Here is a 24,666-nt window from a genome sequence, read left to right as displayed (position 1 = left end):
TCTCCTCTTTTATTTTCCTTTCTCCCCTTTTTCCCCATTGCTTGGTTCCCCTTCATGTGAAGAATGAGAGGCTATATATATATATATATAAGGACAAGTTGAGAGTGTTTTGAATAGACGACCGAATATCAACCCCTTGATTATGGATCATTTATTGAGTATTTGAGTGCCTTAATGATATCAAAATTAGATGATCTTGGGCTCGTTTGAATCGTCTCATCGAGCTGTTCTATTCAACTATGAGCACGTTACATTTGGAAATTGTTTGGTCATTTATTTTATGATTTGAACACTCCAGTTGCAAATTTGGTGCCGTTGGGTTTGCTTTTTCGTCACTGACGGAAGGAGGGACACGCCCCCCCCCCCCCTCCCCCCCAGCATCTCGACTCTGATTATTCTCAGATCTTAGGAATTCAGAGTCAGTATGGTTGTATCCGTGATCTATGGCTGACTTGACATCAGTGTTAAACATTCAGGTGCTTGTTCAAATTTCTGAAGAGATGTTGTTTCACATGCCCAGCTACTCCTTTTGCTGAAGTCAGTACTATGAACTTGACAACAACAAGAACTTACTCCACTCCATACAAAAATTACTTTCATAACTCTTGCAAGATAAAGGGGAAGAGGAGATTGTGTGCCGGCTAGCTGGAAGTTGGAAGAAAAAATTTGAGGAAAAAATAACGAGGGTACATAATAACAAGGTTGGCTAGCTCACATTAGACACCCTACTTTGCTTATTCCAATCAAACCAATGAAGCAAAGGTTGCATGCTAGCCTCTTCAACAAAGCCACAGCCTTCTTGTTTTGGTTCCTCACTTGGGACCTTGAGCAGCAAACATAACTATTTTAATTTAGACATCCCGGAATAAACTTCTTGCTTCGCCATGTTTTTCGAGACGTTCAGTTCGTCTGTAAGTTTGCTGAAATTGGAGTTGGAATGATCCTAGATTTAATTTCGGAAGTTCCTAGCTCAATTTTGCCTTGCGATTCGTGTCGATCATAATTAATTTTTGATGATATATCAAATATAAACATCAAATTTATTTCAATTTTATTTCTTGATAAAAAATATAAAACTCTATCGCTTAAAGGTCATTGCTATTTGCTGAGGATTTTATCTCAGAGCACCATCAGGCTTCATTTTTATCATAACTCATATGATATGAATGAATAATTCTTATTCTTTTGGGCAAAATTTTTAATTTATCTCTAATAATAATATATATTTAATAACAAGCAATAAAAACGTGCATAATTCGATAATTATATTAGAATAAGTATAATTAATTTTGAATGAAAAATTTTGAAAATATAAAAGAATAAAGATTAAAATATCCCCAAAAATACGAGATAATTAAACATTTTTTTTAATTATTTTAGTTCAAGCACATATTTATTTATTTTATTTTATTAAAATCGTTAATGATTAACATTTATAGCTCAGAACTATAAATAGCATACGCTTACATCTCAATTCTCACATGTGATTCATAGCTCATTTCTCCCGGAAGACCGGGTCTCTCTATCGGACGAAAATAAAACACATAGCTCAACGAAAAAACAGAATATATTTTTAGCCTTTAGATAAACTTTATGATTCGTGTAACCATATATGACAGGACTGCGAATCTTGAGAGCCTGAGAGGATTCAATTGAAAGTTGAAACACCGTGTCGCCGTCCTGACCGCTGCCTGCACAACGCTCCGCTTTACAAATTAAATTGAATCCAAAAAACAAGAAAATGAATTAAAACAAACCCTAGAATCCTCCTCTGCATCTCTCTACCTCCATTTCGTCTTCATGGCTGCACTCAACCGGTTCGTAAGAGCCGCCGCCGGTACGGCGGCCACGCTATCGGTTGCAAGAAGGGCGATGTCGGCGATTGCTTCCGAGTCTGGTGCCCGGATGCCGGCCAGCTTCGCGCGGGCGGGCTTGGCTCTTCCGGAGGTAAGGAGAGATCCAGCGGAGAGGAACGTGCAATGGGTATTCCTTGGGTGTCCTGGTGTGGGTAAGGGAACGTATGCCAGCCGCCTCTCGCAGTTCCTCGGCGTGCCTCATATTGCCACCGGGGATCTCGTCCGCGAAGAGATCTCCTCCGCCGGTCCGCTCGCTGGTCAGGTGAATCGTCGTAACTTGAGTTTGTTTTGAGATAATGAATTTAGGTTTTTGTTTGCTAGAGGTTGGACTTGTGTGCTTACTGTAGAACTGGTTAGGATTGAAAGCGATGGTTCGGGAAAACTTGGTGAAGGGTGGATTTTCTGATGAGATTTATTAAGTATTGGATTAGGATACAATGAAGTTGGTTTTTATTTTGTTTAACAGCAAATTGGGGTCTGACACAATTGTGTTTTTATGCTTGGCAAATGAACATAAATTAAAGGGTAAATAGGGTTTTTTTGGGATTGATCTGTACGTGAACCTTGATTTATCTCATAATTATGAAAATACTATAAAAACTTGATGGTTTGCTTTATGTTTGGTCTATGAGTTTATGATACATTTATCATAGGATCTAAAATCAGTAACGCATAAAAGAGGTAACCTAACAACTTATTTTCATAGTTTGAAGATCTTCCTTTAGTATATTGAGATCATTACGATCTTCTAGTTGATTCTCATCTTATTTTTGTAGATCTAGGCTGGCATCGTTAGCTACACATCTCAGGAGAAATTTATAATGTTCTAAAAACATCAAATGTTCAATCGTTTAAGTTATTGCTATAGGGGTTTAACTTGGAATCTTATTAAAAGAAATGAATGACTAAGCCTAAGTTGTGTGACTAATACAATAAGCACATGTAAATGTATAAATATATTTTTTTGCTAATTTTTTAACGCACGGGCAGTGTGACAAAGGTCATTCTATCCTCAGTCCGCTACTCATCAAGAATTAAGTTATTCCATATTTCTTCCATTTGAGTCCTAGCTTATCAATTTTCTGAAAATATTACTTTGAGATTTGAAGCGTTTGCATTTTTGTGGACACTAAGAGGAGATGATTTACCATTCTTTAAATATCAGTCGCATGGAAGTATGAAATGCTGTTCAGATTCCTTGTCATTGAAATATCAACCCTTTGAGAAATTAATGTGACTAAATTGCTTTTGCAGCTCAGTACACTAATTGAATTTTATTCTTTGGCCTTATTTATTTTGTAGCTTGAGGAGATTGTCAATAAAGGCAAATTGTTACCTGATGAAGTCATTATAGACTTGTTGTCAAAACGTCTTGAAGGTGGTGGAGCTAAGGGTGAATCAGGATTCATTCTTGATGGTTTTCCAAGGACAATCAGACAAGCAGTAAGCAAATAGTTTCATTTGGTTTGTTCAGGTTTTTTATTGAAATAAATTAAAAAAAGAAGCATACCTTTTTTAAAGATATTGTGATCAAATTGACTTGATTTTTGTGAACAATCCGAGTTCAGATTTTTGTTTATTAAGCTATCATCTACCTAAACTTGAACCCAGTAGAGAAGCTTGTTCAGTAGATGAGCCAACTTGCATTTGGCTCAGTTGTCACTGTTATGTCCATATGCATACTGGTTTATGAAATAAGTTAAACTTACATTAGGATTGTGACCTATGTACACCAATCTCATTCATGCCTGCATAAAATTTTTTAGATTTGTATCTGTGTATGTTTCTTTCAAACCTCAATTCGCTAGAGAGATTTGAAAACCTAACACTGCAATCCTTTTTGAAAGACTGATTGATTCTTGGTCAGTTCTGATTTGGATCCTACATTTTTTTTTCCATGGGATACAATTGTTTTTTTGGTCATTTTAGCCAGTATACCAAGCTGATCGGAAGCCGGAAGAGAATACACCAGTAGTTTTTCTTTTGGGTTCTCTTACTAGAATATTCACATTTCATTGCATCGAAGTGCAGCCTAATTTTTATTTCCAGTCTTTCTGACCCAGATTTTTAGTGTTATGATTTATAGCTATAAGTTCTAGGTAATTTTCCTTTGCTTTATTAGAAACATATTCGTGTGTTTAAACCTCTCTAGCAGTTAAGGAATTCCTGAAACTTATCCTATTAATGAACTTTGTGGTATTATCTCATGTCATTCTTCCCTATTCATGTAGACTCCTTATCAAACCTTGTCTTAACGTTATTAATTCAAGAATGATATTCCACTGTAATGCCAAGCAGTTATTATGAGGAAATATTGGTGATCATACTTGCAGTCCCTATTAGCCAAGAGGAAAATATTCTAGATAATAAGTACAATATATTCCCCTAAGTTTCATATGCAACTAGGAATTTTTAAAATTTTTTCCTTACATTTTATATTTACATAATCAGGTCTTATTTCTAAACTTTTTAAAGTAATTTTAAAATTCTCTTAGCCTTAAAGATGCCTGAATTTCCAATGGCAGAAGCAGGTATAAGAATACTGCTTAAGGCTTACGAATTTTTACATAGATTCTCATATTTCTTGCATTGTACTATTTAGATTATTGTCCCAGTATCAAGCAGCAATTTAATATATTGTTGTTTCTGTCATATCTTTTTTTTCTTTTTTGGGTCTAATATGATGATGGTATGTTGTAACCACCAAAATAGGTTGCTTATCTATTGAGAAATGAAGCATTTTTCACGCTTATAGTTGAATCAGATTATTTATAAATTACGGAAAATAATGTTTTCTATTTTGAGGCATCGTTACAAATCTAGAAATATCATGTCTCTGTACATGTGTTTGGAGCCCTTGAACCGAATTGCAGATGAAGGTTTTACTGTTAATTTTTCTAAAAAGCAACTTAGGTTACTTGATCAAGGTCTATTTGGGTATATCTGCTAGTAGTTTATTCGATCATGAAATATTGATATAAATTAAGGCCTTTCTTCGTGAAATATTTAAAGTAGTCCTTAGACTCGTACAATGGATGGGCTTGGTTATCAAGTTGAACTAATGTATGTAAATTAAACATGAATCTATAATGTTTGCATGCATGATAAGAGAAACACTTACAGAGCTGAAACATTGGATAGTAGAGTTACTTCTTATTACATTTTTTTTGAATTAGAAATGGACTATTGGTGAATTGCTTATTTGCCTTCACAATGAGTTCTATTTCTATTTACTTAAAGACTTTGACCTATGTTATTTCTAAAGCCACTTAAAATTAACATATTTATTCTTTGAAGGAGATAATTTAAGCATCTATGCTGTTCTTGATCTGATTGCTGCCTCATTTGAAAAATTAAATAAAAAAACTCGAGTATAATAGTTGATAGTTTATATTTTTTTTCCTTTGCTTGTTGCTAAAGATCTCCTACTAACGCTGCCAAATCTCCAAAGAACATGTTCCGTAGGAAAATTATACTTAAATTTCCTAACTAACAATTGAATTTTTCACCTAAATGATAAGAGAAACGAGCACTCGACAACAATAGTAATATTAATTTTTTGAAATGTACATTTTATGATAAGGGAAAGTCTCAAGTCCTACAACAAATAATTGAAAATATTTTAGCATAGAAATGTTAAGCCATTGGCTTTCATTTTAGCTATGCTTTTATGTTAAAATGAGTTTGACTATTAGTGTATTGATAGGAAATACTTGAGTTCGCAAGTAGCCCAACCCAAATCGAGAGTCAAACAGCAAAATTACTGCTGTCCACAGCAGTAAGACAGCCCAGATTTGCTGTTCACAGCAGGAAAAACAGCAAAATCAAGAGAAAACTGAGAGAAAACTCAACAAAGGACTTGTATTCCATTAGAAGATGAAATAAAATAGCAAGAAACAATTGATCCTCTATTCGAGAGGAGGATCATTCTCTCCCAATCTCTCTAGACGCCGCTAGAGCCCAAAAGAAATCCAAGAGATCTCAAATTTCAGCCAAAATTCAAGATATCCAGACCCTAGGAAAAATCAACTATCTAATGCATACAAATCAAAAGGAATTCCCTAAACAGTCCCTACATTCAAATTTCTCTCTCAAGTCCCTCAAAAATCCTTCCTAAAATGGTATCTCGTGAAATGCCGGTCCCGTTCGGACCGGATGGACCGGTCTAACATGTATCTAACCAAATTCTGGTCTTCCTTTGGTTCACACTCCCTAGCAATTGTTTAGAACTTATAGTTTAGTTGAGATTTATTGATACATGCAGGTTGTGCCTCTCATGGGTCTTGTCTTCTTTTATCATGGTTAAGCAATGTTCACGAGTGAGTGACTCTCACAATAACTCCACATGTTTGCGTAGGCATTTGGTGAATGGTACTTAATGATATAAAAAACTTTCATATGAGGGTGAGCGATGGTTGATATAAAGAGCTCTCATATGATAAAATACATGAAAACCTCAACTTTAGTTCATATTAGAAACGTGAAAAAATATGTTGATATTAAAATACAAAGCATTTGACCCTCAACCATTGAGCAAATTATTAGGTGCAGACACCGGACAGAGAGAATTATCCAGATTTCTTTCTGTCTACAGTAAAATCACAGTCAAAGTGCAACTGCTACAGTAACTGCGCTTTTACTGTAGACAGAGAGAAATTTGGATGATTCTCTCTGTCTGGTATCCGCACCTAATAATTTCTCCAACCATATGTTTAAATTTTTAGATTGTAAATAGGCTGTTCATTGGTGTATCTAGCCCAACTTTACTCTTCTTTTGTCCTCCCTAACACTTTGTATTCAGCTAATCATCAGCATGCATGTTTTGAATTTTTCTTCTTAAGAGGGTAAAAATCATCAGTCTGTTATACAAATCAATTACCCACAGCTATGAATGCATACTTGTTTTATTAGTAAATAATATACTGATTTTTAAATGTCTTGCTTCACCTTTACAGGAAATACTAGAGGGAGTAATGGACATAGATCTTGTAGTGAACCTTAAGCTGAGAGAAGAAGTGCTCATTGAGAAGTGCCTTGGAAGAAGGGTTTGCAACGAGTGCGGTAAAAATTTCAATGTCGCTTCCATCAATTTAAAGGGAGAAAATGGTAGACCTGGAATATCAATGGCTCCACTCCCACCTCCGCCTCAGTGTGCATCAAAGCTCATTACTCGAGCTGATGACACTGAAGATGTTGTGAAGGAAAGGCTGCGCGTCTACCATGAGCTGGTAATGATCACTTAGTTCTCAGTTGCTATATATATATATATAGGATTTCAAATCAAGAAAGAAGCGTAAATGCCTTCAAATTTTAGTTGAACAAAGGTTAAAATAATAAGTATACATACATGCAAGCATTTAATCTAATGGAATATCAGTAGAAATATACACTATTACAGCAGGAAAATACTCTCGAGTCTTTAGGAAATAATTCTCATCTTTTCTCAATAATTTTATGAAGTAAATTATAAAAAAAATTCTTTTAATAACATTATTTACTTTAACTGTTAATGTTTGGGCACAATTTGAGGATCTAATATAATTATTTTCTGTGCAAATGCATCGAATAATGTTATAGTGACCCTTAGTAGTCTTTTTTTCACTTAAACTTCATTTTTGCTATGTTCACCTTGGAAAGGCAGTTACGTTTAAAAAGTAGTAAGAAAGTGGTTAGACCAGTCCATATGGGACCGGCTCAAAGTAACAAGAAGAGGAAGAGTCCGTCTCTTGCTCTAGCCGCACGAGCCGCAAGATCTACGGGAGCCAATTTGGAAGGATTTTTTAGAGAGTTGGGAGGGAAATTTGAATGTGGGGACTGTTTAGAGATTCCCTTTTGAATTGTATGCATTAAATATCTTGTTTTTGTAGGGTTAGGACATCTTGAATTTGGCTGAAATTTGAGATCTCTTAGAATTAAGTTTTCTTTTGCGCTCTAATGGCGTCTAGAGATTTGGTAGAGATTGGCGTCTAGAGATTTGGTAGAGATTGATCCTCCTCTCTAATAGAGGATTAATTGTATCTTGCTATTTCTTTCCGTTAGCTTGATTATCACAATAAAAGTCACTGTTTTGACTTTTGAGTACTCTCGTTGTTTTTGTTTTTATTGTTAGGATTCACTTGAAATCCGCAAGTGTTTCCTATCAGATGACTTTCACTTGAAATCCACAAGTGTTTCCTATCAGAAAGTCATCTTAAACGAAGCCTAAGGATGTTTTTCCTTTGTTAATATAGAGTGAACCAGTTGAGGAATTCTATCGGAGCAGAGGAAAACTACTAGAATTTGATTTACCAGGGGGAATCCCAGAATCTTGGCCGAAGTTACTTCAGGCGCTGAACCTTGTGGATCATGATGAGAAGCAATCTGCTGCAGCATGAGATGCTATGCATTTGGCGTTCATCTTAGGAATCATTCTTTGAATAAGATCCTCAAAATGAGGCTGTGGTGGTTTTTTGCAACCAATAGAATTATTTATTTTCTAATTAGTTTTTTTCTCTGACCAATTAATATTTTTGTGTAATAGCATTTTTTTATCACATGTCAGTATTGTATCACTGAGGCAAAACCATATTAGCATATATTCTTCACATGTTTTTCGTGTTTAAAACATTCTACACAGAATTATAAAGAGGCAGAAGTTTGTATCATTTGGTTTTTCGTTTGTTAGGAAGCTGGCTTTTTTAATTTTGTAGAGCAGGAATGTACTTTTATGAAGGACTTCTAGTAGGGTTGTAAGTGAGTCAAGTCGACTCGTGAGCCAGCTTGGGCTCTGCTCGATAAATGACTTGTGAGCCCAGCTCAATAAGCTAACAAGCAAAGTTTGAGCTAGCCCAGACTCAAATATCTAAGAACCGTTCTTGCTGATGCTTCTTTCGAATGTTATTACGTATTCAGAGAGCTGGAGACGCCTGATTCAATCAGAATGAGAACAGCCCTTGGCTATATGAGCATGAAGGCTTAGAGTTTTGATTTCAAATTTATTGACTGTTGGATTATTCAATTGAGTATGTTTTGGATTGAGTTCCATTTCTATGATTCAGCCAACTTCAATTGAATATGGGTTGAGTGAATCCATATTCATTTAAATTTAATATTTTTTTTCTAAATTATATACTGTTAAGAGTTAAATTTTTATTTAAATTTAATAAATAATATCATTTTAAATATTTTTTAAATTAAATATGTTTAAGTCTATCTCTACTTTTTTAACATAAGCCAATCTAATACATCTACTCTCTTAGCCGGATCATCAGAAGGATTAATTATTTTGTGCGGATGCCGAATGTCGTTCGGAGATCAACCATAATACACCACATCACCCCTTCGCTCAGTATTGGTCGGTACCGCTAACGTGGCGCATTCTGGTCGATCTCCGAACGGCATTCTGCGTCCGGTCTCCGCACATAATAATTTCTGCATCAGAAAGGTGACATTTTACGTGGCCAAATTATTCAAGATGACTTTCTAATCTTACTGGCCACTGGATGATAAAAGTAAGAGTTTACATTAGGTAGTCAACAATTGGTATAAAATTTATCAACAATTAGCATAAAATTTATCGAATGATAATAAAATTTTTAATATATGTTTTAAAAAGATAATAATTGATTATAATACAATTGAATTTTAATTTTAATTCATTGGATAACAAATATAGAGGTAAACTCGCATGAAGAAGCAGCAACCCGCAAAAAGAAATGTTAGCAGCAGCCTTTTTTTTAATGATCAAAGTTTCTCTCAAGTAGCGAAAAATGACAACAGTACAAATATCATGCTATGTGGAGCTACACTTTGGTTATGTTAAAGAGTAAAATTGCGCAGGAACTATTGCTTTGAAAGCAAGGGGGCTTTCTATTAGCTTGCTTCAAAGCTTCTACAATAAGAGCAGCGTTTGTCACTAGTTCGGTAATCTTGACTCTGGAGAATTTTGAAACAGAGGGCTGAAAGGTTGTCTTGATTGCTCTTCCAGATTGGAGTCGGCCTCTCTCCCAAAGGGACTGCCCTCCCTGAACCTCCTTGACTTCCTCTTACCCTGAAAAAACAGGACAAAGTTATATTTAAGAGATATATAGTGTGCTTTGTTTGGGACGGCTTTTTTACTGTTCCTTAAATAAGCTTTCAAGTACAAAAAATTTAACTTTTGTATTAAAAAAACGTTTAAAAAAGCAGTAAGAAAACTGTCCCAAACGAAACCATAGTGTGCTAGAATACAGCAGGCTAATCATCACATCCTCTCATATCAAATTGGAGTTAAAAATATCTTATATTAAAGTATTTTAACTTAAGCTTATCTATGTTAGCTTTTAAAAGCTCAAATGTCAACAACAAAAAGCTTTTTATAAGCTCTCATACAAACAAATACTACTTTTTTATTGGGTGTTCTTCTAACATAAAAGAAGGCTCAAACAAAGCCTAAGAGTCATTTCAACAATCACAATCTTGTTTGGCTATAATTTGCTTGTTACTCTTAAAAAATTTTATGATGAGAAACAATTTTTTTTAATGAAATCTATTAGAGTGTTAGTTGCAAGGAAGTCAATGTAGCTTTTTTTTTAAAAAGATTTGCCAAAAGACTATGTAAGAAGCTTTTCTCAAAAGAACGGCGCGTGAAAGATTAAGATTAAGGCTTCGTTTAGGACGGTTTTTTTATTTGTTCTTAAAGCAGTTTTTTAGTACAAATTTATGTACTAAAAAACTACTTTAAGAAGCAGTAAGAAAACAGTCTCAAACAAAACCTAAGAACAAAATCAGTAATGAATAGAGTGAATAAAACAAAGTTTTAGTTAGTTTTGACTCACCCTAGCAGAAGAGCCACTAGCTGAGCGCTTGTGATCAGATCCATGACGTTCCTTCCCTCTTTGCAGTTGCCTTAGCAACTGCTTGTTCAATTCATCCAGTAATTTGTTGTCTTCATACAGCACTTTCACCTTAAAAATGCAAAATTGAAGCGGTGGCGAATGAGATAATGGCCTAGAGAATAAAAACACAATTGATTAGTGAATCTGTTACCTCCTCTTCAGCTCTCTGCAGGTTTATCAGGAGATTCTCCTTATCTTCTTGCAAGGACTTGACTTCAGCAGACATAGCTTGAAGCTAACATTGCATTATAGTTGAATAGAAGTGATCAAAATTTAAAATAAATACAGCAAGATATAAAAGAGTAAGACAGAAATGTACTGAATTTAGCAGGCCATTGTTTACTATGAATCATAAATGTAAAACACATTATAATAAAAGATGATGTTACAAACAAGACATACTTTAATGGTGGCTAGAGTTTCTAGAGGTATTGATAAGTAGGTGTCTGCTAGAAAGAGAAGAATTATTGATGTGAGTTAAACCTATTGGAAAGATTTCAGGGGTTCTTCTACTTCTCCTTTTGTGCGTAGACGTATTTGGGAATTGAGAAAAAGTCAATGAATGATCTTATTTTTGTACACCATGCTTTTTGGTTTCTTTACTAGTGGATCATAATCTCTATCCTCTCCTATGGACCTAAGTTTAGTTGAAGCCGAGTCATATAAATCTTAGGATCTTGTGTTAGGTTCTCTTTCTCTTTTGTGATATTCTATGGCACATCATTCTCAATCTTGATGATATCTCCACATTTTATTACAATAAATTGGTATTAGAGCATACTAATAAGATCAATATCGATGATGTTTGAGATTGAGAAATTTGTTGGGTCAAAGAGTTTCATCTCTGGAGAACAAATACACTTGATGTTATTATCTAACAAGTTCTTGTGAAGGAACTTTTGGGTTGTTCAAGTATGACAGTGATGATGAGTGAAGTTAAAATATAAGGGGATGAAAAAGCACTTATACTAAACTAGTTATGCTTGACGGTGTCGTGTGTGTTGCATTCTCCTTCTATTTTATAGCACATCCTTCTCGATTTTGATGATGCTTACATATTTGAGTTATTCATCTTCCTCATTATAATAAATTGGTATCAGAACAAAATAATGAGATCAATGTTCATGAAGTTCAAGACCAAGAGTTTGATGGGTAAAGAGTTCTAACCTTTGTATAATCAATATGTTTAATGTTATTGTCTAGTAAGGTCCTGTGAATGCACTTCTGGGATATTTGAAGATTTTGAAGGTGATGAGTAAAGATGAAAAAGATGAAGGAAAAATACTTATGATAATATAGTTGTATTTGACGGATGAGGACTTGGATGAGTCAAATATGAAAAATTCATGGCTCCAACTAGAATCATTGTTTATGACTAAAAGCCTCTCCAACAAGCTTTATTAGATACAAAGACTATTTTTCTTTGCATATAGAAGTATACCATCAATCTAGTCACATATGAATCGATTTAATTTAATTATTCATTAATTAAGAAACTTTAATGTGATTCTTTTTGATGAGGATCAAATTTTATAATTATTGTGCTCTTTATAGCTCTTTATAGGAACATTTATGACACCATGTTATATGGAAATATGCTATAAGCTTGAAGGATATGAAAAATTCAATATGTAATTTCTAAATTGGAGGGTGTTGGTGAAGAAAAGAAATGGAGAAAGGTTCTATCTCTACAGGCAAGTCTATTGGTAAGAATAGTATTTATTTTATTACAAGTAAGGATACACCTAGAGAGGTTGAACGACATTGAAGAAGAACAATGGCAAGCAAGTGACAACCATCATAATGATGAAAACAAAAATAAACATGATTACTATAGATCCTAGTGATGTCTTTTTTTTTTTTTTATTACTATTTATTTTGATTTGATTATAGATTATAAGTGTGGTGGCACTTTTTATGTGATTACAAGTTACAAACATAGTGTAGTGATCAGTGGGTACTTGACTCAACTTCTTTTATTACAGGTTAATATAGATCATTATTTTTTGTTATATAAGTTAAACCCAAATCCATTATTTTGTGTTAAACCTTTTTATGCGTTTGACCTGTTTATCATATAGATTATGCAATTTTTTCTACCAACACACGTTTAACCTGAAAGTGACTCATTTAAATCAAACCTGAATGGTTATCAAGTCAATTTTGAATTTTTAGGTCAACCCAAACATGAACTAAAAAGTAATCTAGTGGTCAAAATTTTCTACTCGAACCCAACCTGGAAAATAATCGGGACAACCCGCACTCGATTTTTTTGAGTCGGGTTTAGGTCAAATCATTTGTTGACACCCCTATTTATAAGTTTGTGCCTCCTGTAACTTAAATGAGGATATCTATGGAAGACAGATGACCTTGATTGAGGATAATCGTAGCAAGAACCGAGTCTCATAAGACGAATGCTTTTTTGAGTGAAAACTTGTTGAGATGAGTTCTCTACTTGAGCTACTAGAAATATGTGTCTTATTTGTTGAGCCCCTCGAAGGTGAACTCCTATTATGCAAGCTTCATTAGGGTGAATACCTGCCTATCTCTTATCTTGCTCAAACGGGTGTTCCTCAAGGCAAGGCTCAGTGTAGGCAAGTGCACCTCTTAAACGAGCTCCTCGGGGGTGAATATGTTTGGCATATATGAGTTACCCATACCGGCATGTATAGACATACAACTAGGAAGTGACTTAAAAAGAACAAACAAAGAACTGCTTGAATTGATGTAGATGGAGGCTATTTCTCAAATTACTTTCTCTATTTTCAAACCAAAATGTGTAACACCAAACTAATATTTTTTTTAGCAATAAATACAGTCTTTTTCAACATCGCCCATGGAACGCTTTGCATATTCCATGACAAATTGAATTTTGAAACCTGGCAAACTATTAAAAACATAAAATCATCCACAAAAAGTTGCACCATGATATCTCAAGAATAAACATGAAATACTGCAAGATATGTTGGAAGTTTAGAGCACCGAGAACTCACTGTGGAGTTATCCTGCAACTGAGCCCGGAGCTCATTGTTCTCCTTCTCCAACTCATCACAGGACTCCATGGCCTTCTCCAAATCACGTTCAAATAGCATGCATTCTCTCCCCAACTTGGCACAGCACTTCTCCCTTTCAGCATACTTTGCCACTAATGTTTCCCTCTCCTGGATACATTTTCTTAAACCCTGGGCGTTCATACTCGCCTCCTCCTATCACAATAAACCCATAGGTTCTGTTAGGTTTGAAGGAATTGAAAAAGAGGAAATAAAAAGGAAGACAAGGAAAAAGATGAAGGAATTTAATTGAAAATACTTATAGCCAACATTTTTAACTGAGAAGAAATGGAATGGAATGGAGATTTTTTTTTTTTTTGTGCAGTATCAATAAATTGAAGTTTTAAACAACCTCAGCGTTGTGCATGAAATAAACTATGCATATGCACTCATTTCCTTGGTAAAATCCTTTTCTTATGAATTGCATCTAACCTAAGAAAAAGCAACATTTACATCTTCCTAATTCCTCCAAACCAAACAAAACCAAAGAATCCCTAATAGAATTAAAGGACACTTAAAATGGAAATTTTTTTTGGTGTTGTTTGGGAATTGGTTGGGCGGGGAAAGAGAGGAAGAACGAACCTTGCTGCTCTGAAACCGCTTATGGAGCTCCTTCAGTTGGTTCTGCAAGATAAAGTTCTGATCTTGGAGGAGGTGGCGCTCTTCCTCTGAAGCGAGAAATTTCAGCCGGAGCGTCTTCTCCGAAACGGGCAGGCCTAGAGAATCCTGAATGGATTCCCGGATGTAATTTTCTGTCTCTTGTGGGATATCCATCGAATGGAGCCAGCCAATAACCTTGAAATCCCTAAGATTTGAGTAAAAGAAACGATGCTTGTCGAAACCCCTAGAAATGGTAAGGCGCGCAAGAGAAGAACAGTTCGATGGACAAAACCAAATCCTAGAAGCCGCCAAGAAGACCGAACACCGGACTGGAACTATGGAAATAGGGTTCAAACGTTTGCCAAGCAGTTAAAACACCAGGGGGTAGAGAGAAAGCGAGAAAGCGCACGGGAGAATAGGAGGATTTTGTCCGAAAGAAGAATGGGATCTTTTCAAATCGACAAGCTAGCCGTTAGAAATATGGTAGGTAGCCTTTTCTTACGGTTTCCGTGAATCATGCTTGATTCGGTAAATAGCATGACATTATTTATGCATGTTTTTAGAAGAAATAAAAAAAAAATTAAAAATATTTTCCATAATTCTATTTTGCTGAAAAAAAAGTGACAATCTTATTTTTGTATTAAAATTTAAAAAAATATGTTTTTTCATCATCGACCATTCCACCCATTTAATGCAGAAATTATTATGTGCGGAGACCAGATATAGAACGCTGTTCGGAGACCAAACATAATGTGCCCACGTCAGTGGTATCAAGCCGCGGTATCGAGCACATGGGTGATATTATGCATTATGCTTGGTCTCTGAACATCATTCGACGTACGCACAAAATAATTAATTCATATAATGAGGCAAATTCCTCATGATTAACTATGTACTCGATCTCCAAAGTAGTTCAATTAAAACTAGCACTCAACATAGTCGATTGGACATGACGATACCTTTGCATCATTAAACTAGAACTTAGAGATCTTCCAAGAACTCAACCTTCTTCGCCAACAACCCTAATAGTCCGACCCCTAGCATTTTGACTCCTTAAACACCTCGGCATATTAAGGGCTCAACCTAGTTGATCACTAAACCAACTTCCGCGAGTTGAATCGTTTTGAGAACTCAATCTTTTGATGCCTTAGCCTCCAAAGCACTCAACATCTTCTTCTTATGTGTCTTTGGTTTAAGCTTGTTTACAAAAATAGAGATTAAAGTTCGAAGATCAAGCTAATAACATAGGCCTATAAATAGATATTTACAATTATACCTAAACGATGATCATAGGAGAAATTATACATGAACAATATCCTTATCTTTTGCCTTTGTTACATTGAATTGAGACCTATACATGCATGGTGTGGGCCATTCTTAAGTACTTAGAAAATTTCTTAACAATAATGCTTGGGCTGTTTGTCTTGTTACCCATGTGAGCCCTACTTTTTCCTCTTAATTTGCTTAATTTTTTTAATTAATGCTTTTTCTTATCGACCAATGAAATATCCATAGTTTGATATATAATATATTTTCCTTTCCTTTGTATAGATAGACAAATTGGTTCAATAATAAATATTCCCTTTCTTATCAATTCTGCAAGAACTAGGTCCTTTTGAATCAGCATTTCATCTATATTTATTTCACCTCTTTCCCTTAGCATTTTGACTCCTTAAACACCTCGGCATATTAAGGGCTCAACCTAGTTGATCACTAAACCAACTTCCGCGAGTTGAATCGTTTTGAGAACTCAATCTTTTGATGCTTAGCCTCCAAAGCACTCAACATCTTCTTCTTATGTGTCTCTGGTTTGAGCTTGTTTATAACATAGGCCTATAAATAGATATTTACAATTATACCTAAACGATGATCATAGAAGAAATTATACATGAACAATATCCTTATCTTTTGCCTTTGTTACATTGAATTGAGACCTATACATGCATGGTGTGGGCCATTCTTAAGTACTTAGAAAATTTCTTAACGAAAATGCTTGGGCTGTTAGTCTTGTTACCCATGTGAGCCCTACTTTTTCCTCTTAATTTGCTTAATTTTTTTAATAAAAAAAAATTAAATGCTTAAAAACATGAAGAATTGAAAATAATCATAATAATAATTATGAATTTTTTTAATAGAATATTTTTATACAAAATTTATCAGAAAAAAAAAAAAAATTCTTCAGCAACAACCCAATTTCTTATAAGCTTCAGGCCCACAAAATCAAAACCCAAATTTCCGGCCCACCATCTTTATAATAGAAACCATCCTTTTAACCTTAAAGTTCCATTAATAAACCCAATAAATCAACTCGGGACTAGACTGAGGTTTTTACTTACAGTAGTTTTGGTTTCATTTTGTTGCTATAGTTTTAATCATTTCGCAGTTAAATTTTTAATGTTTAGTTTCTATTGTTTTATAATTTTTAGTAATAAATAAAATATTTAAAAATATATTTCTCAAATTAAAAATTTTAAGAAAATTTGAAATATATATTGATATATCATCAAACTTTTATCTTGATTAAGCACAAATTTTGAGGCAAAATTAAGTTGGAAACTTCAAAAATTAAATATGGGATCATCTGAATTTTGATTTCATAAAACTTATAGTTGAACTAAAAGTCTCGAAAAGACGAATCCAATGACACCAAATTCAACTCAATCCGACCTCAAATGGGACCAAATCAAAGACCCGAAGCACATTTGAAAGGTTCAAACTATAAATTGAATGACCAAAGGGTTTCCAAACATTGCATGCTTATAGTCATATCGAGTGGCTCGATGAGATGAATCCAATGAGCCTAAGATCGTTGAATTATGACATCATTAAGGCACTCAACTACACCATAAACAATATATAAAAGGAGTCGATATTGATCGTCCATTCAAGACATTCCTAACATGCCCTTGATATCCTCCCTATTTATTGGCTATGCCACTTTCAGAAAACTATAAATAGACCCCTGATTCCTCATTAAAAGGGGGAGGAAACAGGGAAAGTAAGGAAGAGAAGAAAGAAAGAGAGAGTTCTCTTGTCGCCAGACTCCTCGACCACCGACTGTCACTAGACTATCACTGGACTTTCGCCTGGCCATCAACTAATTTCGGACTTCCGCCCGTGCATCGACTGACACTGAACTTCTGCCTGGCCATCGAATAATGTCGGACTTCTGCCCGACCATCAACTTACACCGGACTTTTGCCCAGCCACCGACTATCATTGGACTATCGTCAGACTTACTTCCAGTCACCGATTATGGTCAGACTTCCCCTTGATAATTATCTCCAGACTATGGTCTTTCTGACCAACGTCGCCCTCCAACTAAGGTCTTTTTGACCTCCATCGCCAGACTACGGTCTTTCTAACCTTCGTCACCCGCCGACTACGGTCCTTCCGACCTCTACCGTTAAGGTCCTTTTGACATCCGCCGACTACGATTCTTCCGACCTCTGCTAGACTACAATCTTTCCAACCTCCGTCGGTAAACTTTGGTCTTTCTGACCTCCTCGCCCACTGACTATTTCCCTGCCGACCAAATGAGCAAGTTAATATTAATTCTTCCCATTTCCACCATGTAATGAATTCTATATGATGCATATTTGCTACATTAAGCCAATGACATTCCCTAAAGGAAGGGTTTCATTCGTAATTGACTACAAACACTAGTGGATTCATTCAAGCTGGGTCAAGATCAACGGGCTTTCCCCTTTTTAGGGGTTTCCACGTAAAAATAATGGTGTCTCTTATGAATAATACACCATCTATTTTATGTGATAGTGTGTTAGATTTTCGTACAAAACTAAGACGTTAAACTTTATATTTTTCTACCGTTGTGAATATTCTAGGATGCAATAGTTTGACGCCGTATGTGGGAACATGGTTCTTGACTAAGGGTGATTTTTGCTCCAAACTTAAAATATTATTATGTCAATGTCCTAACATCAATCATTACTGTATCAATTTTATGAGAATCATATGCAGACTGGGGGCACCTTTATTGCAACTGTGGTCAAGCAAATTGCTCTAATACTTTCAATATACAAGATAATATTTCAAGAAACTCTTAACAAATATAATGATGCTTTCAATAAATTATATACTTTATACAGTTCATAACTGGACTTATACTCCTTGGGCAAAGTCTTAATCTCGACCTAAAAAATGTAGTAATAATTTAAAGATAGATCATTCTTCATCTTTGATTTGGGATACACGTGGCATTTGCCCCCTCCCACTCAAGACATAATCGATCATAGGGGATTTTATTCGACCTCTTCTAAACAGGTTAACATCATCAAATAATGCTATTATAAATAACCTTAGATAGGTCAAACATCATAGAAGGATGTTAATTAAATCTTAAAATCCTTAATTCTAGAAATAAATAATTTTTATTATTTCTCAATCACTAGATGATCAATTCCTAGGGGATTCAATCCGACCTCTTCCACACAGGTTAATGTTATCAAATAATACTTTGACAAACAACCTCGGATAAATCATACATCCTTAGTGGATTATCACGATATCTTCCATATACATGTTAACCTTATCAAGCAATGCACTGACAAATAATCTCAAATAGGTTATACATCCTTAATGGATTCTCTCGATCTCTTCTACATACATGCTAACGTCATCAAGTAATGTTATGATAAATAACTTTTAATAAGTCAAACATATATTGTGGATTTCTCATCCTTTTTAATACAAAACAACATTTTAACAAATAACCCCAAAAAGACTTACCTATGAGGTAGCCTGAAAGGAAAGCTAGTTGTGGAAAACATTCTCACCAGAAAGACCTTAGTAGGCTAAAAAGCCTCAAAAGACAGGGGTAATATATCAAAGCATATCTCATAAAAGCATAAACGACTTAATTTTCTCTAGGGACCCATTCATTTCAAATGAATAATAAGCATCGAGCTCATACAAATATTTTAAATTCAATGCCATTCTACATTAGGTTCAAGTGTACATTCATTTTCACTAGAAGCTAAAATTAAAATTATATCGACATCATCCATATAAATTAATGTCATTAAGAACAAACAACTTTAAAAATGTTAAATATCATTAAAAGATTATATTTGCCTCTTCTTTACTACTCATTGAAGCATCTTCTATAACTTCTTCAAATAAAGATTATAACCTGATCATCAACAATCCTCCACTCAATTGACACTGTTAGTATGTAGCCAAACCATTAACAGGGCACACTACTTTGACCTATTCCATCAGAGATGTCTGATATACGCACACGTTAGTATGGATTCATATTGCCTTTATTAGAATGGAACTTGACCACTACCATGTTCGACTCTTTTCCTGATGTTTGCCGTTGGTTCTTCACTTCATATCAACCATCTGAGATTTCTTGCTCGACTACTATTAGCAACACACCCTCCAACTATCTCCTTCAGCTCTCCACCAAATTGTCAATCGTCATCAAACTTCAACCCGATCATCGATTGCCATCGGACTTCAGCTCAAACAACATTAAAATTCTACTCGGCTACTATTAATCACTGGTTTTCCTCCTGGGTACTATTACCTTTAGATCTTCTCAAATCGTCCTCGTATGTAAGAGGTAGTTGATCTTCTTCTATAAAGAATTATTTATTGAGAGAATAAACTCTTAAAAGACTTCTTCTACGTAAAAGAGGGGGCACTAAAACTTAATAGGGGATGTCACATATCTCAGACAATGGAATGCCTCTAATATAAGAAAAAAAATCATATGAGAAGAAAATGAAAGAAGGAGAAAGTTCATTCTACACAAAAGAGAGGCATTGAAGCTTGATAGAGGATGCCACCTATCTTAGATAGTTGAATGCCTCTGATGTAAGAAGAGGACGAAAGATAGAAAGAATGTAAAGAAATTTTGCTTCTACACCAAGAAGGGCAACAAAATTTGATAGGTGATACCATCTATATAAGACCAAATGAATGTCTCTATTGTAAGAATATTGGAGGAGAAGAAAAAAATAAATGGTGCAATTTCTCACCTGTTCCAAGGGTGTCATTTATAGGTGAAAAAGGGGAGGAGGAATATTCTACATGAATAATAATATTCTAAGAAAAGGGAGGGGGGGGGGGGAATAAAAATTTATTATTAGCCGATGGCACTGCAGCCGCCGCCCGCACAGCAAGAAAAAAAATAAAAATTACACCCAGTTATTACAGATTGCATCAGAACTGCATGTCACACGACTTTCTAGCTCCTGCGGCTGGCTGCTTCGGCCGCCAATTGTATTTGGACCCGATTTTCAACTCAGACAGTCTGAATCAAATGATTTTGGTGTCCTTAGAACCGTTTTTTGATGTTTTGGATCCATTTTTGACACTTTCGGAGCTCAACATAGCTTCTATAATCAATTCCAAACAATTTCAAATATTTTGGAGCACAATTTTTCAATAGTTTTTTGCTTTAATCAACAAGCAAACTTCAGAACATCCTCAATTTATAGTTAATGATAATTTACTTAGCTCATGGTCCTGAGAGGAGATCAATGTTGACGTCTAGGGAGCAATCCTATCTTATAATTATTCAAAAATTATAAGTTTACATTTAAAAAATTATATAATAGATATTTTTAGACTTTGCAGGCTTCTACGTCTGAAAATAGTGGGCAAATTGATATATCATAAAAATTATATTGATTACGCACTAATCTCGAGGCAAAATCAAGTTGAAAACTTCTAAAATTAAATATTGGACTATGTGAACTCTAATTTAAATAAATTTATAGTCGAACTGAGCGTCTCGATAAGACGAACCTAACGACACCAAATTCGACTCAATCCAAGCCCAAATGAGACCAAATCAAAGACCCGAAGCACTTTTGGAAGGTTTAAACTATAAATTCAATGACCAAACGATTTCCAACCGTTGCATGCTTATCGTTGAATCGAGCGGATCGCCGATACGAATCTAACGAGCCCAATATTATTAATTTTGACATCATTAAGCACTCAAATGCTTGATAAACATTCCAAGAACAAAAGGAGTAGATATCGACCATCAATTCAAAACGCTCCCAACATGCCCTTGATCACTTCCCGATTTACTGGTCATGCCACTATCAGAAAGAAATAAATAGACCCCTCATTCCTCATGGAATGGGGGGAGGAAGCTGGGGAAGCAAGGAAGAGAAGGAAGAAAGAGAGAGATCTCTAGCCACCAGACTCCTCCTCGACCACCGACCATCTCTAGACTATCGCCAGACTTCTGCCCGACCATTGACTGTCGCAAGACTTCGACCCGGCCATCGATTTATCTCAAACTTCTGCCCGGTCACTAACTGACGTCGGACTTCTACCTGGCCACCGATTGACGCCGAACTTATACACATCAACCAACCGACATCAGACTTCCACATGACCATCGACTGTCACCGGACTGTCATCATACTTATTCCCAGCCATGATTATCATCGGACTTCACCCAAAAAAATGTCGCTAAACTATGTTCTTTTAATCACTATGGCCCGCCGACTAGTACGTCTGACCTCCATCGCCAAACTATGATCTTCGACCTCCGTCACCCACCAACTATGGTCCTTCTAACCTCCATCGCCATACTATGATCTTTTTTACCTCCATCATCTGATGACTAGAGTCCTTCTGATCTCATCCTTTTGATCTCTGTCGTCAGACTACAGTCTTTCTAACTTCCATCGCCCACCGATTATGGTCCTTCTGACCTCCGTCGCTTGCGGGCTATGGTCCTGCTCACCAAATGAACATGCCAATACATATTCTTCCAATTCCCACCATTTAATAAATTATATATGATGTATTTGCTACATTAAGTCAAGGCCTCCCCTCAAGGAAGAACCTCATTTATAATCAACTACAAATGCTAGTGGATTTATTCAAATTGGGCCCGACCCCGTGGGGTTTTCCCATTTTCTGGGGTTTCAACGTAAAACTATGGTGTCTCTTACGAACGCTACACCCTCACTTTTCTCTTATTGTGTGCTGGATTTTCGTATAAAGCTAGCTGCAATCAATGCATTAATTAATTAATTAAATTTAAATTAATCAATTAATATTTTAATCTAAAATTTTATCTGAATATTCATTTAACATTTCTATAATTGTTCACTAAACCACTTAGATATAATATCAAAGAAACAAAATGGGCATAACGAAAACCTCTGGAAAAAAAAAAAGGGAAAAGAAAAGAAAACAGCGGACGGCAACTCACTATAACTCCGTCCACCTCCCTCCACCTATGTTTCTTCTTTCTGTAATCCCACAAATGCCCAGAAAACCATGTCCTCTGACCCCTCGCTCACTCGATCCCCCCTAGCCATCCTCGAACACCACCAAACCCCTCTTCTTCCTCTCGCCGCAGCCGCAGCCGCCGGCGGCCCCGGCTGCATCTCAGCTCCCTCTCCCTCCTCCAGCGTTCTCTCCCGCGAGTACCGCAAAGGCAACTGGACCGTCCAGGAAACCCTCATTCTCATCACCGCAAAACGCCTCGACGACGACCGCCGCAGCCGAGGCGGCGCCACCACCTCTTCCGACGACCCCTCCACCGCTCCGCGCTCCGCCGAACAACGATGGAAGTGGGTCGAGAACTATTGCTGGAAACAGGGTTGTCTTCGCAGTCAAAACCAGTGCAACGACAAGTGGGACAATCTACTACGCGACTACAAGAAGGTCCGAGACTATGAATCCCGCGCGGCCGCCGCCGCCGCAGCTGCCTCGCCCACCTCCTATTGGTCCCTCGAGCGGCACGAGCGCAAGGAGCGCAACCTCCCTACCAATCTCGCCTTCGAAGTCTACGAAGCGCTCACCGACGTCCTCAGCCGCCGGGCCACTCTCCGTGCAGGCGGCGGCGCAGCTGCTGCTCCTCATCCTCGACCTCTGACTCTTCCTCCTCCTCCTCCTCGTCCGCCGCCGCCAGCCCAGGCCTCCGTTTCCGGTACGGTAGATATGGACATTTTCCGCACACAGCATGCGATGTTAAAAAATAAAATAACAAACAATTATAATCGCATTAACGATGTCGCATTAGATATATCGATGGGAATGGGAATGTTAAACGGGATTTTTTGGGCGATTCGCGTATCAAATGTCCATAACACTGATAGCTTGGACCATCCTTTCTTAGAGTGTAAAGCTGCGATTTTTTAATCTTGCTGCATTTATCCCATCCGAGATTATTATTGTTTAGCATAAAGCTCTGATTTTTATAAAAGAAAGCTGGGGAAAAAGTTACCTTTTGAGCTGATGAATTTGATTTGATGTTGTGGCTCAGGGGAAATGACGCCGGAGGGGTCGTCTGAGACGGAGGGTTGCGGCGGAGGTAGCGACGGTAGCCCGTCGCCGCCTCCGGGAGGGAAGCGGAGGCGGGGTTTGGGGTCGAGCGTGGTGCGTGGAGCGGCGGAGCTCGCTCGGGCGCTGGTTGCGTGCGAGGAGAGGAAGGAGAGGCGGCACAGGGATTTAATGGAGCTGGAGGAGCGGCGGCTGAGAATGGAAGAAAACCGGACGGAGATGAACCGGCAGGCCGTCGCCGGCCTTATCAACGCCGTGAATGGCCTCTCTGCGGCCGTACATTCGCTTGTCGCCGACCATCGCGGCGGCCACGGCCGATGACCGGTGAGCGGCGGGCATCTAAGTTACATTATTTTTTTACGAGGGATCACTTTGGGGATTAAATAAATGAATCAGTGAAAATGGAAAAAAAATGGAAAATTATTATTTTTTAGTTTGATTGTTCCGCCCTATTCCGATTGCCAAATATGATCCGTTTGTGGCCTCTTTCGGTTTTTGAAAAACTCAAAAAAAAAGAGATTGTTTTGTATGTATTTTTATTTGATTTAATTTGATTTTTTTCCTTTCCAGTTTTTAGTTCATTTTTTGTCAATAATTAATAATAAAATTATCAAAGTTTCATAATCTAATTTTCCATATATAGTTAAATTTTATTTTATAAATAATAATAAATTCCAATTGTCAATTTTATATGATCCCTATCGTTTTCATGCTTATAAGAGAGAATCTCAATAAAGCAGGAAAACAAACCTATGGGAGAATAAAAGTATTTTTATTTTATTTTATTAATTAATGAAATTACACTACATACATTAGTTTTTTTTTTAAATATTTTTATGCACTATTGATTATAACATATCATTTTAGAAAAAAAAAATCTTACTTATTTTGGCATTGTGTATGAAAATGTCGATTAGTCTTGAAATAAAGGTTTCCTTTGGTATAACTTCTTATTATTTTCTAAAGGATCTTTTTAGTATTAAAATTTTAGATTTAACAATTTTTTGTACTAAAATT

General features: G+C 36.2%; 2 protein-coding genes and 1 non-coding gene across 3 annotated transcripts; 2 read left to right on the top strand and 1 right to left on the bottom strand.

Annotated features, from left to right (window-relative positions):
- Positions 1-1,649: 1,649 nt before the first annotated feature.
- LOC110103996 (adenylate kinase 1, chloroplastic-like) lies at positions 1,650-8,500 on the top strand. Its single transcript, XM_020832919.2, has 4 exons — positions 1,650-2,118; positions 3,159-3,299; positions 6,812-7,084; positions 8,087-8,500. Exons 1-4 carry the CDS (start codon positions 1,801-1,803, stop codon positions 8,228-8,230), a joined length of 876 nt encoding a protein of 291 aa, XP_020688578.1. The 5' UTR covers positions 1,650-1,800; the 3' UTR covers positions 8,231-8,500.
- A 1,089-nt stretch (positions 8,501-9,589) lies between these two features.
- Positions 9,590-14,665, bottom strand: LOC110104005 (myosin-10-like). The gene is made up of 5 exons (XM_020832932.2): positions 14,344-14,665; positions 13,705-13,917; positions 10,863-10,946; positions 10,652-10,780; positions 9,590-9,885 (listed from the first exon to the last, which is right to left on the bottom strand). Exons 1-5 carry the CDS (start codon positions 14,533-14,535, stop codon positions 9,751-9,753), a joined length of 753 nt encoding a protein of 250 aa, XP_020688591.1. The 5' UTR covers positions 14,536-14,665; the 3' UTR covers positions 9,590-9,750.
- LOC110104205 lies at positions 14,590-23,970 on the top strand. Its single transcript, XR_003700111.1, has 4 exons — positions 14,590-14,717; positions 22,679-22,719; positions 22,757-23,296; positions 23,590-23,970. It is a non-coding gene; the product is annotated as an uncharacterized LOC110104205 (transcript).
- The last annotated feature ends 696 nt before the right edge of the window (positions 23,971-24,666 follow it).

The sequence above is a fragment of the Dendrobium catenatum genome, unplaced genomic scaffold (genome assembly GCF_001605985.2).
Source record: "Dendrobium catenatum unplaced genomic scaffold, ASM160598v2 fragScaff_scaffold_30, whole genome shotgun sequence".
Taxonomy (NCBI): domain Eukaryota; kingdom Viridiplantae; phylum Streptophyta; class Magnoliopsida; order Asparagales; family Orchidaceae; genus Dendrobium; species Dendrobium catenatum.
The sequence above is the reverse complement of the archived record's forward strand: the minus strand, read 5'-3'. Positions and strand labels throughout refer to the sequence as shown.

Excerpts from the sequence above, each read along its gene's own strand:
- LOC110104005 (XM_020832932.2), bottom strand. The coding sequence starts at position 14,535 with ATGGATATCCCACAAGAGACAGAAAATTACATCCGGGAATCCATTCAG. Across the intron at positions 10,947-13,704 it reads AGTTGCAGGATAACTCCACA|CTTCAAGCTATGTCTGCTGA; the intron begins GTGAGTTCTCGG and ends ATGCAATGTTAG. Across the intron at positions 10,781-10,862 it reads TGCAGAGAGCTGAAGAGGAG|GTGAAAGTGCTGTATGAAGA; the intron begins GTAACAGATTCA and ends TGCATTTTTAAG.
- LOC110103996 (XM_020832919.2), top strand. The coding sequence starts at position 1,801 with ATGGCTGCACTCAACCGGTTCGTAAGAGCCGCCGCCGGTACGGCGGCC. Across the intron at positions 2,119-3,158 it reads CCGGTCCGCTCGCTGGTCAG|CTTGAGGAGATTGTCAATAA; the intron begins GTGAATCGTCGT and ends TTTATTTTGTAG. Across the intron at positions 3,300-6,811 it reads CAAGGACAATCAGACAAGCA|GAAATACTAGAGGGAGTAAT; the intron begins GTAAGCAAATAG and ends TCACCTTTACAG.